The sequence below is a fragment of the Neophocaena asiaeorientalis genome, unplaced genomic scaffold, assembly GCF_003031525.2.
Source record: "Neophocaena asiaeorientalis asiaeorientalis breed wild unplaced genomic scaffold, Neophocaena_asiaeorientalis_V1.1 scaffold85, whole genome shotgun sequence".
Classification (NCBI taxonomy): Eukaryota; Metazoa; Chordata; class Mammalia; order Artiodactyla; family Phocoenidae; genus Neophocaena; species Neophocaena asiaeorientalis.
This window is the reverse complement of record NW_020174301.1, coordinates 11,004,843-11,021,586: the sequence shown is the minus strand read 5'-3', so window position 1 is coordinate 11,021,586 and position 16,744 is coordinate 11,004,843. Positions and strand designations below refer to the sequence as shown.

The 16,744-nt window shown below is 38.9% G+C and overlaps 1 protein-coding gene across 5 annotated transcripts in view; it reads left to right on the top strand.

The window, feature by feature from the left end:
• Positions 1-16,744, top strand: part of ATE1 (arginyltransferase 1) — a 157,889-nt gene that overhangs the window by 33,045 nt on the left and 108,100 nt on the right. For all 5 annotated transcript variants that reach the window (XR_003004634.1, XM_024755921.1, XM_024755918.1 and 2 more), the window contains one exon: positions 15,957-15,989. Coding sequence is in view for 4 of the 5 variants with exons in the window: in XM_024755921.1 (XP_024611689.1) it covers positions 15,957-15,989 (33 nt within the window). In the remaining variant the exon portion in view is untranslated. The remainder of the gene's footprint in view (positions 1-15,956; positions 15,990-16,744) is intronic.

The window sequence follows — 16,744 nt, the reverse complement described above, 5'->3', positions numbered from 1 at the left end:
GGTCCCCAAAAAAAAAAAAAAAAAAAAAAAAAAAACAAAACAAAACAAGAGTAAGCAGACCGAATGAGCAAATTACCCAGTAGTGTTAAATGTTAAGGAAGAGAAGAGCAGATGTAAAGGGAGGAGTGGCTGTATTAGTTACTGGCTTGGAAACTAGATCACCAAGTTTATTGTTTGTAAAGTAATAGTCAAGGGGAAAATGGCAAAGGGAGTTGGAGGGATTCTTTTGCGAGTTGGGAACATAAGCATTAGGACATGCCTTTTTGAGTCCTCATTTTAACCTTTATTGCTTTCTTCTGGGATTTGAATGTCTGAAATTCTAGAGTAGTTTGATAATTGACCTCTAGCTAAGGTATAACAATATAACAGTAACCATTATAGTTAATATGTACATATTTATATTGTCTTCTGGAAGCTGAGGAATGAGACAGTGAAGCAGGATGTTTGGTGTCAAATGGAACGTGTGGCATGAAGTGGACGTTGATACTTGATTAACGAGCTGCAGAAGGAGAGATGAGCCCTGTGATAAACGATCTGGTTTGAACAGTGCGAAGATGACACCAGTACTAGTAGACAGCGCGTGTGTGTTTATAATTCTAGACATTTTGGGTAAGAATACCGATGACAGGAAGGCTGAGTAGCATCACGTGTGACGTGTGGACTCTGACCAGGCACTCTTGCCCTAACTCTCATCTTTTCCACTTATTACCTGTGTGGCTTTGAGCAGGTTCCTGCTCCCTCTGCTTTCCGCTCTTCAGGTTCCTCATTTGTAAACTTGAGGGGGACATCACATGGGGTTTGTTGTGAGGATTAAGTCAAGGTAAAGGTGCTTGGCTAAATAATCTTTGACTAAACTTGAGATGGTAGGATGGGGATGATGATAAACCATTAGGAAGCATCAGAGACACCAAGGTCAGGGGCAAACAAGTGATACTTCTGGTCCATCCAGCCAACATTTGCAAATTAAATTATATTTTTCTTTGTTGTTTGTTTTTCCATTTAATTCTTATATCTGTTTGAATTAAAAGATCTTATATGTTTTAAATTTTAATATTAAATTAGAATCAGTTCTTTCAGAGGAAAAATGTAATAGTACTCAAAACCGTTCAGTTTGGTTCATCAACGTGATTTTAGTCTTTAAAATACTATTATACCACATAAAATCTATAAAACTTGTCATTTGGTGACGCTATATATGTATAGTTCTCAATCGCTTTGCTTAGAACTGGAAACAAAGGAACTGTGGATGTTCCTGTGCCTTAACTCTGGTGATGGAGCTTCTTGCTTATTCTGTGACTAGGTCTCTCCTTTTGAAAAATTAGCTATATTGTATTAAACTACCATAATCTGTGGTATACTTTGTGCTCGTAAACCAACTTATAAAATACTCTGTCAGAGTCAGAAATATACACTTCCGAGTGCCAGGAATGGAGTAGATGCCTAGTGAACATTAATTAAATGAATGGGCAACTGAGTTGACTATTTTTAAGAAACAGCTGGATGGAAGCAACCTAAATGCCTATCGACAGACAAATGGATGAAGAAGATGTGGTACATATATACAATGGAATATTACTTAGCCATAAAAAGGAACAAAATTGAGTCATTTGTTGAGACGTGGATGGATCTAGAGACTGTCATACAGAGTGAAGTAAGTCAGGAAGAGAAAAACAAATAACGTATATTAACGCATGTATGTGGAACCTAGAAAATTGGTACAGATGAACTGGTTTGCAGGGCAGAAGTTGAGACACAGATGTAGAGAACAAATGTATGGACACCAAGGGGGGAAAACCCCGGTGGGATGGGGATGGTGGTGTGCTGAATTGGGCGATTGGGATTGACATGTATACACTGATGTGTATAAAATGGATGACTAATAAGACCCTGCAGTATAAACAAACAAACAAACAAACAAAAGAAACAGCTGGAGGGCTTCCTTGGTGGTGCAGTGGTTAAGAATCCGCCTGCCAACGCAGGGGACACAGGTTCGAGCCCTGGTTTAGAAAGATCCCACATGCCACGGAGCAACTAAGCCCGTGTGCCACAACTACTGAGCCTGCACTCTAGAACCCACGAGCCACAACTGCTGAGCCCACGCGCCGCAACTCCTGAAGCCCGCGCACCTAGAGCCCCTGCTCCGCAACAAGAGAAGCCCACGCACTGCAACAAAGAGTAGCCCCCGCTCGCTAAAACTAGAGAAAGCCCACACGCAGCAACAAAGACCCAACGCAGCCAAAAATAAATACATTTTAAAAAAATGTATTTTCCATTTGCCAAATGGAAAACTGCAAGAAAGAAAATAGCGTTCTTGAAACTTGTGACGTGAAGCCAAAGGAAAATTCATGTGATGTCAAAGCTCTTGACAGTGGTCCTTCTATAAGAAGTAAAAGCTGAGAGAGTGTTGAGAAATTGACCCCTACGAGTTAAGCACATTTTAGTGAGTGCAAAGCTAGTGTGCTAGGGATCATCTTGTTGTGGGCACCATTGCCGTTTGTCTTTAGTTTTTGTATTTTAGGTCTGCTTTTTCCATTAAGCCTGAGGAGCTTCAAGTTTTAAAATGACCTCCTGGTAATGACTTGACAAGTGAACAGTACCACCTATTGAGGACTGGCCTAAACAAGGAAAGTTTGTGTTTTTGCCGTGGAAATTCATATGATATGCCAAATAAGTTTAGCTAACTGCTTGCATGATTAAAAAGCAGTTGATTTGCTTCTAGTCAGTAGTTAATTATAACAGTAAATATATACATTATATATGTGATTTTTAAAATCCAGAATATGTAAATGTGTAAAAAAGTAGGGGATATATTTGTGTAGGTCTGTAAATATTGTCTGTAAATAACATACATGTTGGCTTTTCTGCGACAGTCATCCTAGAAATAGCTCAAAGTTTTACACGTGGAATGGCTCCCATGTTTCTTTCTCCTGGGCTGTAGAGGAATGTGATTCTTCTATTCAACCAATCATATACATATTTAATTCCTTGCATGTTCCAGTCACTGTGGTAGGTCATGGGGATGCATAGATGAATAAGACACGGTCCTCTGCACATTTTAAAAAATGAAAAACTTCTTTTCATAAGTTTGCATTAATGTTTAAAATGTTAAAATCCCAATAATATTAAAGAGTAATGGAAATATATGTTACCTGGCATGATGTAGAGATATTTGATCTTGCCTGGGATCACTTGGTCTGATAAGTATGCAAGCAGTACCTATAACCATTATTCATGTGTTAATATAATCGAGTATTTTCAATAATAATTAAATTGCTGATAATATATTCAATTTCTTAGTACTTTGACTAGAGAGCTTTTATTTTTTATTATTATTATTTTTTTGCTGTACGCGGGCCTCTCACTGTTGTGGCCTCTCCCGTTGCGGAGCACAGGCTCCGGACGCGCAGGCTCAGCGGCCATGGCTCACGGGCCCAGCCGCTCTGCAGCATGTGGGATCTTCCCGGACCGGGGCACGAACCCGTGTCCCCTGCATCAGCAGGCGGACTCTCAACCACTGTGCCACCAGGGAAGCCCAACTAGAGAGTTTTAAAAATAAATTTTGTTTTGACTGTGCTCTCCTGCTAAGAGACTTTATTTCTAAGTTTTGTGGTATTTTCTGCTTATCCCTAATTCATGTCATTCAGATTTTTGGAAGACACCCAGTTTTTCAAGGTCAATTTGGATTCTTTTACCAACTTAGTGCCATTTAAGTGATACCTAGTTTTGTCCTCAGTAATCTTTTGAGTAGTTGCTCCTCAAAAATAATACTGGAAGTTTCCCTGCAGGAAATTAAAGGAGTGTATTGAGGACATAGGTGGTCCTGAGGAGAGCTGATGAGAAGGGCACAGGCTGTTTCTTCACAGATACCAGCTCTTGGTTACTGGTGACTGCTTCTCTCTGTTTGTGGCATCTCACCTCGACCAAATGACACAATTTTGCAAAGTAGCCAGGGGCCATGAAGACACATAGGGGAAAAGAGCAAAATATGGATATTCATTTATTCGTTTATGAATTGATTAATCCAATTCACAAGTGAATGAATGCATCTAGGCATTTAAGCAGCAAATATTCGTTGAGTCCCTACTATGTGCCAGGCATCATTTTAGACTCTGGGTAGTGAACAAGAGAGAAACGTTCTCAACCTCAGGGAGATTATATGTTAGTGAGGAGGATGAATAAACAAGTAAGTATGCAGTATAGTGTCAGTATAGTACATGCTAACAGGAAGAGTGAAGAAGCGGTGAGGGACAGAGGTGGTGGCGATAATTATATGAAGACGTCAGGAGAGGCTCTGAGGAGAGGGGCTGCTTGGCAGACACCTGGATGGAGAGCATGCATCTGTGCGTTTCTTAGGGAGGTACATTTCAGGCATGACATGTTCACAGAACAGCAGGAACGTTGGTGAGGCTGGAAAACAAGGCGTGGCACATCTCCTTTCTTATCTATGTCGCTTATGAGTGTTTTGTTTTTTTAATCTCCTCTTTCTTTTTGCCATTCATTGGCTGATTTTCATTATCATAAAAATTTGTATGTTTTGTTGTAGACTTGTTACTTTGTTTCCTTGTTACCTGAACACCTATATATCACCACATTTTAGTGTTGTTTTATAACACTGAGACTTGGTATCTTTGGGCTTTATTGCCTCCTTGGTGAATTCTGATTAATGGTTGTGTTTAGTCAATGATATAATGAAGGGAAACATGGATTGGAAAAAGCTTCTAGGTTCTAATCCTAGTTTTGTTGCTAACTGACTGTAAACTAATGTAACATTTCTGGACCTCAGTTTATCTAGATGTAAACTAAAGCTGTTAGACTAGATAACTGCCAGGATTCTTCTTAACTGTAAAATTCTGTTGTTTCAGTGATTTTTAGGAAAAATCCCCAGGAGAAATACAATAATTTTTTTTCTTTTTATTTCCTTTTTTAAAATTAAGGTGTGCAAATCTTGGATGTACAGCTTATTGAATTTTCGCATATGTATGTACTCTTTTGGGAACTTTCTGGAATTAAAAAATATATATTTTCCATCCACGGTTGGTTGAGTCTGTGGATACGAACCTGGAGGGCTGCCTGTATAAGTATATTCCAAATACCTTTCCCAATCTGGAAATACCTATACTCAATACCTAAGAAAATATTATTTTTAGAAAAATGCAATTTTAAAGTGTGTCCATTTTGTTGCATTCTTTTTTTAAGTTTATTTGTTTTTGGCTGCGTTGGGTTTTCGTGGCTGCGTGTGGGCTTTTTCTAGTCGTGGTGAGCAGGGGCTACTCTTCACTGCAGTGCGCGGGCTTCTCCTTGCGGTGGCTTCTCTTGTTGCGGAGCACCGGCTCTAGGCGCGTGGGCTTCAGTAGTTGTGGATTGCGGACTCCAGAGCACAGGCTCAGTAGTTGTGGCACACGGGCTTAGTTGCTCCGTGGCATGTGGGATCTTTTCGTACCAGGGATTGAACTGTGTCCCCTGCATTGGCAGGCAGATTCTTATCCACTGCGCCACCAGGCAAGTCCTTCCATTTTGTTGCATTTTTGAACACAGTTTATAGATTAAGAAAGCAACAGATTTAAGGATTTCTCTTATTACATAAAAGTTTGGTCCCAATGTTGACTTTAAAGAAATCCTAAGGTACTTTTTCTTTTAAACACACTTCTGAAATTATCTCCACACTTCTTATGAGATATTTTAATATTTTGGGCTGGTCCTTAACTTATTTGATGTTGTAAACAGGCAGGTCTTTAGGTCATAGGGTCCCGTGACAGAATGATTCTCCCATTAGAGAAGCAAACAGGTCTGTTCTCAGCACATGATGTCACCAGCACTTGAGTTTTTCTTTAGTGGGTATTTCTTTTGGTGACTTTGCCGAGAGCTCCTTTTCTTTGCATTTCGATGTGAACTCTGTTCATGGTGATTTTGTTCACTGCTGGTAATGTTGAAAAGCAACAAAATTCTTTTAGATTCTGTTATCTTTGAGTATAGCTCTTCAAGCTATAGAATTAGGGCATTGTTTTCTAGATTTATAGATTCATGTTTCAAACTTAACCTTTTAATTTTAGAAACAGGAACACCAAAGTTGGAGGTAGTAAATAATAAGTTCAAATGTATACTATTTGTGTTCATAGATACAGAGCCACTGTTTATAAAATACACAGTTATTATAGTGAACACGTGAGGTAGGTGTTAGTGAGTGACTTCATTATAGCCCAGATCCCTATTGCTGTTAGAAATTGGGGAGAGCATTGCAAGGAGTAAAAGAATATGCACTGAAGTAGCTCACTAATTAGGATGTGCATCAGCAAACTGGATTCAACACTATGAGGAAAACATTTATAGCTCGCTCTGTGTGTTAGCGTTACGGACTTTTGTGATTCTGGGCCGATGTTAATCTTTAAAGAGGCATTTGTTACAGTTCCTTCCATGGTGTGGGCTTGAGCATTAGTCCCTTCACCAATCCAAAGTGCTAAATATTGCAAGGATTCCCTTGAGGGATATTATTGGGTAGGGACCATGACTTTTAAAGGGGGGAAGAAGAGCCATTGATTCATTGATAGTTTATATTAGATTTTTCTGACACTGTAAACAGCCATACTGAGTATTTTCAGTGAGCATTTCTCTTAAGTATAGATTGGGGAAAATGATTCAGAGTTGGCAGGGGCCAATGTTTCTTAGAATGAGTTTTGTGGAATATTGGTTCTGTGGAATGTTAATAAATGTTACATGAAATTAAAACCCAACCAACCAACAAACAGATCTCTTTGGTTATGAAACTTTGGAAAGCACTAGATTAAATGAAATTGAAGGGTTTTTTTTTGTTTTTCTAACTATATTGGGATATAGTTATGTAATGTTGTGTACCTTGAAGGTGTACAACATATTCATTTGATATAGGTACGTTGCAATATTGTTACCACCATAGAGTTAGCCAACACTTCCATCATGTCACATAATTACCGTTTCTCTTTTGTGGTGAGAACACTCAAGACTTACTCTCTTAACAACTTTCAAGTATATAGTACAGTATTGTTCTCTGTAATCACAGTGCTGTGCTTTAGATCCCCAGAACTTATTCATCTTCTAGGGTTTTTTGTTTGACTGTGGGAATTCTCAGGGCCTGTAATTTGTCAGTATACCTTGTACTTCTCTAAGATGAAGGGGAAGTGAGACAGCAATAGTATGCAGCATTTCCCAAACTTATTGGGCCATGGAATCATTTTTTAGAGAGTGTTTTGGGAACTTGACATGCCACAGGATACCACCGGTGAAAGTGATTAGGCTGAAATCATTTTGTAGATAGAAAACTAAGTCCTAAATAATGTAAGTACTCAAGTAGCTAGAGCTGGTGAGGTTCCAGACTAATTCTGAGATCACTGTTCTTTCCATCAGCAAAAAAGGACATTTAATGGCTCAGAAGACATAGGTTTAAATATGTTAGAGTGTAAATTAGGTTTTCATTGTCATCTTTTAAGATTTATTGAAGCTTAATGTCCTGTCCAAGGTTCTGGGTCTAACCAAAAAAGGTAGTACAAGCGGTCATTTCTTTCAGCTGCATTGCTAACAAACGGAATAGGGAATAGATGTAAAAATGAATTTACAGAATTACCTGAATCAGCTCTTTTTACTAAAATTAGGATAAACAGGGTCTTAGTTCTCAAACCTTAGTTTTGACTTGCTATTAAGTACAGATTTAATTTTCATTCTGTTGATGACTTTTTAAATGGGGTGGGGAGAGAGTTTAACTTAATGTAATTTAGACTCATAATTAAAGCTTCCAAAATCTAGATAGAATATTTTTTAAATTAATAAATTTATTTATGGCTGCGCTGGATCTTCGCTGCTGCACGCGGGCTTTCTCTAGTTGAGGCGAGCGGAGGCTACTCTTTGTTGTGCTGCATGCGGGCTTCTCGTTGCGGTGGCTTCTCTTGTTGCGGAGCACGGGTGCTAGGTACACGGGCTTCAGTAGTTTTGGCTCGCAGGCTCTAGAACGCAGGCTCAGTAGTTGTGGCACACAACTTAGTTGCTTCGCGGCACGTGGGATCTTCCCGGCCCAGGGCTCGAACCTGTGTCCCCTGCATTGGCAGGTGGATTCTTAACCTCTGCACCACCAGGGAAGCTCCTCTTTTTATTTTCTTCCAGTTTTATGGAAAATGGATAACTAGTGAGAACCTACTGTATAGCACAGGGAACTCTATAGTCAGTGCTCTGTGCTGACCTAAATGAGAAGGAAATCCATAAAAGAGGGGATATATGTATACATTCACTTTGCTGTAAACTAACACAATATTGTAAAGCAACTATACTCCTTAATATTTTACATTGAGGTATGATTTAGGTTGATTATTATAAAATTTTAAATAAATTTAGATTATAGACTAATGTTAGATTAGTTAATTATTAGATTAATTATTAGATTATAGACTAATGCAGTCAGGCTTGTCGTCTAACAGTTTGTAAGAAAGTACGTATACCAGGGTGAAAGGCTAGGGGAACAGGACCAGCAGAAGCATTTGTTAGTGCAGGGAGATTCTGGGTAATCCATATGAGCCGTTGTAAGGCTTAGAATTCCACTCTGACAAATAGGTATACCTCACTGATGTTCTTTGGTTTAGGGGAAAAAATTGTGGCTTATCTTGAAAAAATGCTGTTGGGTGTTCCTTCTGCTTTATATAGGAATTTAACATGGCTCCTTATTAAATAGAAAAGGCATTTCAGGAAGATATTAGCTTAAATTACTTATGTGTTGAATATTTTACATTACAAAGATAAGTGGTTGATTATAGTTTTACTGGGATATTTTGACAAGATTGGTAGCGTGTATTCTTCTCTCCTGTTTATTCCCCCACCCCACCCTGCCCCCAGCAACTGGCATGGTTAATAACAAGTCTTGGAAAAAGAATTTAGCGATTATAACTGACAGGAGGTTTAACTACAATTTTGTGTTCTTGGAAAACTTTAGAAAATTTTGGTAAGCATTAGGTACTTCTCTGAAAGGAATGAGAAGGTATTATGAGACGGGCTACTGATGATGAATAGAATAATGGTACTAGGAGGGGTGAGTAAGAATGCTGCAAGAGAAGCAAGGTCAGTAAGTGACTATATAGCAATAGCATTGATCTGTGTGTATCCCTTTTCTCTTTTTATTTTTTATTAATTTTTTAAATTAATAAATTTATTTATGGCTGCGCTGGATCTTCGCTGCTGCACGCGGGCTTTCTCTAGTTGAGGCGAGCGGAGGCTACTCTTTGTTGTGCTGCATGCGGGCTTCTCGTTGCGGTGGCTTCTCTTGTTGCGGAGCACGGGTGCTAGGTACACGGGCTTCAGTAGTTTTGGCTCGCAGGCTCTAGAACGCAGGCTCAGTAGTTGTGGCACACAACTTAGTTGCTTCGCGGCACGTGGGATCTTCCCGGCCCAGGGCTCGAACCTGTGTCCCCTGCATTGGCAGGTGGATTCTTAACCTCTGCACCACCAGGGAAGCTCCTCTTTTTATTTTCTTCCAGTTTTATGGAAAAATCATTGACATACAGCACTGTATAAGTTTAAGGTGTACAGCATAATGATTTGACTGACAACATCATGAAATGATGATCTTAATAAGCTTAATGACCATCCATCATCTCATAAAGATACAAAATTAAACAAATAGAAAAAAATTTTTTCCTTGCAGTGAGAACTCTTAGGATTTACTCTATTGAAAACTTTCATATATAGCATATAGCAGTGTTAATTATGTTTATCACGTTGTGCATTACAACTCTAGTCCTTACTTATCTTATAACTGGAAGTTTGTACGTTTTTTGTTTTTTTTTTTTTGCTGTACGCGGGCCTCTCACTGTTGTGGCCTCTCCCGTTGCGGAGCACAGGCTCCGGACGTGCAGGCTCAGTGGCCATGGCTCACGGGGCCAGCCGCTCCGCAGCATGTGGGATCCTCCCGGACCGGGGCACGAACCCGCGTCCCCTGCATCGGCAGGCGGACTCTCAACCACTGCGCCACCAGGGGAGTCCAGAAGTTTGTACTTTTTAACTGCCTTCATCCAGTTTCCCTTCCCCCCACCTCTACCTCTGGTAACCACAAATCTGATCTCTTTTTCTGTTTGTTTGTTTGTTTTTGAAGTATAATTGACCTACAATACTGTGTTCCTGTTAACACAACATGTCATTTGATATTTTTATGCATTTCCAAATGACCACCATGATAATTCTAGTTATGGTCTGTCACTGTACAAAGGTGTCACACTGTTACTGACTGTATTCCACACACTGTACATTTCATGCCTGTGACTCATTTATTTTGCAACTGGAAGTTTGTACCTCCTTCACCTCTCCTCCCTCCATGTTCCTCCCCTCTGGCAACCAACTGTTTGTTCTCTGTATCTATAACTTTTTCTGTTTATGTTTGTTCATTTGTTTTTTAGGTTCCACATATAAGTGAAATCATACTGTATTTGTCTTTCTCTGACTTCTTTCACTTATCATAATACCCTCTAAGTCCATCCATTTGTTGCAAATGGCAAGATTTCATTTTATTTTAATTAAGGCTGCACAGCTTGTGGGATCTTAGTTTGAAAGATGGAAAGGGATTGAAAGATTTCATTTTTTATGGCTAAGTAATATTCCATTGTGTGGGGACTTCCCTGGCAGTACAGTGGTTAAGATTTCGTGTTTCTACCGTAGGGGGCGCAGGTTCAATCCTTGGTCAGGGAGCTAAGATTCCACATGCTGCACGGTGCGGCCAAAAAAAAAAAAATTCCATTGTGTGTGTGTGTGTGTGTGTGTGTGTATGTGTGTGTACCACATTGCCCTATCTGTTCATCTGTTAATGGGCACTTAGGTTGCTTCCATATCTTGGCTATTGTAAATAACGCTACAGTGAACATATGGGTGCATATATCTTTTTGAATTAGTGTTTTCTTATGATAAACACCCAGGAGTGGAATTGCTAGATTGGATGGTACTTCTATTTTTAATTGTTTGAGGAATCTCCATACTATTTTCCATCGTCACTGCACCAGTTTACATTCCCACCAGCAGTGCACGTGGGTTCCCGTTTTGCCACATCCTTGCCAGCACTTGTTGTTTGTTGTATTTTTTATAATAGTCATTTCAGGTGTGAGGTGAGATCTCATGGTGGTTTTGATTTGTATTTCCCTGATGATTAGTGATGTTGAGCATCTTTTCATGTGCCTGTTGTCCATCTATATGTCTTCTTTGGAAAAATGTCATTTCAGGTCCTTTGCCCATTTCTTAATCAGGGTATTTCTTTTTTTGATGTTGAATTGTATATTTTGGGTGGCAACCCTGTATCAGATATATTGTTTGCAAATATCTTCTCCCATTCAGTAGGTGGCCTTTTCGCTTTGTTGATAGTTTCCTTCTCTGTGCAAAAAGCTTTTTAGTTTGATGTAGTCCTATTTGTTTATTTCTGCTTTTATTTCCCTTGCCTGAGGAGACATACCAAAAATATATTACTAAGACTGATGTCAAAGAATGTACTGCTTGTGTTTTCTTCTAGAAGTTTTGTGGTTTCAGATCTTACATTTAAATTTAAGTCTTTACATAGAGAAGAGACTTGTGGTTGCCAGGGCAGGGGGCGCGGTGGGAGGGGGAAGGACTGGCAGTGTGGGATTAGCAGTTGCAAACTAGTATATAGAGGATGGATAAACAGCAGGGTCCTACTGTATGGCACAGGGAACTGTATTCAGTATCCTATGATAAACCATAATGGAAAAGAATATGAAAAGAATATATATATATGTATAACTGAATCACTGCTATACAGCAGAAATTAACACAACATTGTAAATCAACTATACTTCATAAAATATTTTAAAAAATAAATTTAAGTCTTTAATCCATTTAAAATTTATTTTTGTGCATGATGTGAGAGAGTAGTCCAGTTGGATTTTTTTACATGCAGCTGTCCAGTTTTCCCAACACAGTTCATTGAGGAGACTGTCTTTTCCCCATTGTATATTCTTGCCTTCTTGCCTCCTTTGTTGTAGCTTTATCTTTAATTTTTGCCATTTTAAGTATGGTGTGTCTTTGTATGGTCTTCTTTGGGTTGATCCTGTTTGGGCTGTCTGTGCTTCCTGGACTTGGATATCTGATTCCTTTTCCAGGTTAGGGAAGTTTTCAGCTATTATGTACTGACATATGTCCTCTGCGCCTCTCTCTGTCTCTCTCTGTCTCTCTCTCTCTCTCTCTTCTCCTTCTGGGACCCCTACAAATGAGAATGTTAGGGCATGTGATGCTGTTACAGAGGTCTCTTAAACTGTCCTCATTTCTTTTTTTTTCTTCTTTTTCCTGTTTAGCTTTGGTGATTTTCACTGTTTATCGTCCAACTTGCCCATCTCTTCCTCTGTATCATCTGATCTACTGTTGATTCCTTATAGTGTATTACTGTTATTATTTTTTAAAATATTTATTTATTTGGCTGCGCCGGGTCTTAGTTGCGACACGTGGGATCTTCCTTGCAGCATGTTTAGTTGTGGCAAGTGAGCTCTTTTAGTTGTGGCATGTGGACTCTTAGTTGGGGCACACGGGATCTAGTTCCCTGACCAGGGATTGAACCCCGGGCCCCTTGCATTGGCAGCCTGGAGTCTTATCCACTGGACCACCGGGGAAGTCCCATAGTGTATTATTTATTTCAGTTATTGTACACTTCACCTCTGTTTGGTTCTTTTTTATATTTTCTCTTTGTTAAAAACATCTGACTCCTCACTCTGTTCATCCATTCTTCTCCCGAGTTCTTTGAGCATCTTTATGATCATCACCTTGAACTCCTTATCAGATAGATTGCTTATCTCTACTTCACTTACTTCTTCTTCTGGGGTTTTATCTTGTTCCTTTGTTTGAAACATATTCCTCTGTCACCTGATTTGCTGTTTTTATTTTTATGTATTTGGCAGGTTAGTTACATTTTCCTCCTCCTCCAGATACAGCAAGGGAGACACCCTTACAAAATATTTCCATTACTAATGTAAATGTTTTCTTGCAAAGGGGCAACTCCTACTTGGTTTTCAGAGTTTTCCCGAATTCTGCTGTTTCTTAGAAAATAACCAGTTTAAGATAATATTCCAAAGAGACACATTTTGGGGTGGCAAATTCTGCTCCCCTACATTATAGCAGGCTTTACTTTTTTTTAGAGAAGTTTTAGATTCACAGCAGAATTGAGCCATTTTTGGTACTGATCTAACATCACTGTGGTATTTGTTAAAAGGTGTCTATTTCTGTTATCAATTTCAGTGTATATACAAATTGTATTTTGCAATTATATTTGCTGTTTTATGATTATTGTTTTTCAAAGTATTACCTTCTTTGTGACTGAATATAATATGCATCATTTCATTATGAAAAAATTTACTCAGTAATTAACTGAAGGGAAAGTAGCAGTGGGTTTTTCTGGTCCACTGAAGTAGACAAAGCCTTTCTCAGCCTTTTTCGTGTCCTGTGAGTAGGATAGTGAGTGTGGGCCTTGTGATTTGTTCTGTTTTACTGCTTTGCTGACTGAGAACTGTATTTATGTGTTTCATGTTTTGGCAGCTTCAAACAGGAAGAGAATTTTTAGGTCTGTTTTGAAAAAAACTGTGACAGGAATGTTACATATGTACATGACAAAGATGTATGTAAATTATTGGAGCTTCAAGGAGAGACAATAGTTTTCTTGGAGAGTATATGCTACTCTATCATTATTTGAAGTGACTCCTGTCAGATGAAAAATTAATCAGTCCAGTCAAACTAAGAAAGAAATGGAAAATTTTATTCAAGCTAAACTGAGGATTATAACCTGGGAAGAGCCTCTCAGAAAGCTCCAAGAACTGTTCTGCCCGTTAGAAGTCAAAGCACAATTACAGAAGTTTTTTGACACAGGAGCCTGTACATTAAATGATGTATTATTGACTTACACAATCCAGATCTGCAAGTACAAAGAGCTGGGTTGTGTGACCCCTTACAAGATCAAGATGGAATGTTCTCTTTTAAGGAGTTGTCTTATTGGTGCTGGGAGAACGTTGCGCTTTATTGTTGAGGAGGTTCGGTGGATGCATAACGCAGATACACAGTGTACATTAAGGGGAGAGAGGAGGCCAAAGGACAGAGAAAAGTTTTTTATGTTTAAAATTTTCTTGTCTTGCCATAAAACATGAATTTTATTTCACACTTCCATCATAATTGATGCATTAAGTACGGCGGGACCAGGAGTGCTTCGACATTCTAATGCAGCAGGTGTAATATAGTGAGCAGGTACATGCTGGAGAAAAGCACGGAGGCCCTACAGGAGCGCGCGTCTCATTTCAAAATAAACGTGCGCCATGCCGCATTTCTCTCCTCTAGTAAAGCTGGGTAGTCTTTCAAGTGTTACTTTTTATTCTTGGGAGGAGGGGCAGAGATTGTTTATGTTAGGCTAATGTAAAAAGAATCCAAGACCACAAAGGTTGCACTTTAAATTTCAATAGAATTATGTGCTTCACATCAGCATTATGAAATTTTAAAATTTGGTGTATCTTGCACTTTCAGAAGTTTCTCCTCTAATAGTTAATATAATTGAATTGCATATTAATATCATTTAAATTAAGAAAAGAATCTTACAGTGCCTTTATTTTAGTATACCCTGTCATCTAAGGCCTAGATGATACTTACTAGTTAATTAATTATGTGGCTTCGGTATGCACTAGTAGTCTTTTAGGAAAATATTTGCTTTAGTTTTGGGGGGAGGAAGTGTCTGATATATTTTTTAAACTTTATTATGAAAACTTTAAACATTCACAAAGTAGAGAGAATTGTATAATGAGTCCTCATATATTCATCTCCTGTCCTCACTAGTTTAATATAATGACTCTTCTTGTTTTATCTGTGCATTCCCCACCATTACTTTCCTCCCAACCCCCCAGTGGTTTTGAAGGAAATCCCAGACATCATGTAATTTCATTGAGAAATATTTCAATGTGTACCTCTAAAAGCGAATCAAATTATTTGTATTCCCAGTGAGTACTAGCGAGCTTTGTGTGGAGAGGAAGTTCCAGAGTGCTTGGAAACAGACCTGCCTTTGCATTTTATTGTAGTTAATTTGTATTCAGTAAGATCCAGAGTTTACATTACTTGGCTTTTTTTTATTATTACAATACATCCCAAAGGATTTGAAGTGTTGATTTTGTAAATAACATCTAAGAAAACATTATGAATTACCATCATGAATATGTATGAAGCAATGTGACAGTCCTCATTTCAGAGCTAATCTGCGATTGCTTTGTCATTTTTCATGGCTCCTCCCCAGCTCCAAAATTAGTTTCTTTATTTAAATGCTGAGAAACAGTCAGCATGTAACACTTATTTTCAGATGAAATTTATAAGGCTCTATTTGTGTCAGAGAAAGAGAGAGCAGAGAGAAAAAATACGCATATGGAGCTGAAAAAAAGAGGAAGGGGCAGAACAGTGTAAACATCACAGGCTGGGTACCAGAGAAGTAGCTTCCCCTTTCCTTCCCTCTCACCCACCCAACCTCCTCTCTTGGTCTTGACTTTTTAATTTCTCTCTTTTCTTGGTGTCCCCTTTGATTTATATCTTTTTCTTCTCTTGGCATTTACCTAACTTTGCCTGTGGCATTTGTGATTAGGAAGATTGCTGATTCCTCCCTTGGAGAATGTTTTATTATATAGGGGTTGTGAGATAAAACTTTACAAAGCAAAATATTTCAGGACGAATTTGTTGTGCTTTGTTTTTATACAGATTTTGAAAAATGTTTATTGAAACTCGTTCACATAGTTGGGTACCTGCTATGGCCTAGATTGAACTTTTCTGTAGTCTGTGAATGAATGATACAACGTATGAAACGTTAACTATATATAGACATTTATGTTCACTTTATGTGCCCTTTTTGAAAATTTTTGTAATAATTTTTCCTTTTTTTGTGTGTTCTCTTTTGCTGCTCATTTATTGGATGAAACTGATTTTATTCAAATGGGACTCTGCAGTTCACAAGATTCCTTTGCAGCTCACCTTTGGAGGTAAGATTGCTCAATGACCTTGAAGTGAGAATTGCTATTGGTATCTTTTGTGAGGCATTTGATGATTTAAGACTGATCGTTTCGTCATGATGTATTCTTCGATGCCAGCAATGAGATGAATGCAGACTTTCCTTTATAAGAATTCCTATAAGTTACAGAGCTATCCCGGTAAGTTACAGAGCTCTGTGCGGGCAGTGACCTTCACAGCAGGTCGTTGCCGCCATTTTAATAGGTAGAATGAAGCCAGTCCATTTTAAAGAGACTTAGTTGTATCTCCTCACTCCCACGCCGCTCTCACATTGGCCTTGTCCTCTGTAAACTGCCCTGGTGTTAAAGGAGAGCTGGAGAAGTCTGGGCAGAGGCTGTCATCAAGCAGGTTTCAGTTAGTTTGAGAGAACTTTCTAAAATCCATGAATTGATTAGGGAAGAGCAGAGGCCTTCCCTTGTACTGAGCCTCATCATAACACAGGCAGGGTTTCAGGTGCCAGATTCGCTTTCTCATCTGATTCTCATAATGGTTCTGCAATTCAGAACTGAAAATCCAGCGATAAATTGTGAGATAAAGAAAACTCTTAGATAATCAGAGAACCAGTTATCAGTGTGAGCTGTGGTTGATAAGGAGTTGATCACTTGGAGAAGATGGACGAGGCTTTGGGAAAGGAGTCGGAAAGGGGAAGCAGCCGGGTGTGTGGAGGGACATTGGACTTGGTACCAAACCTGGGCTTAAGGTCAGGTCCTCGCTTACTAGCCATGTG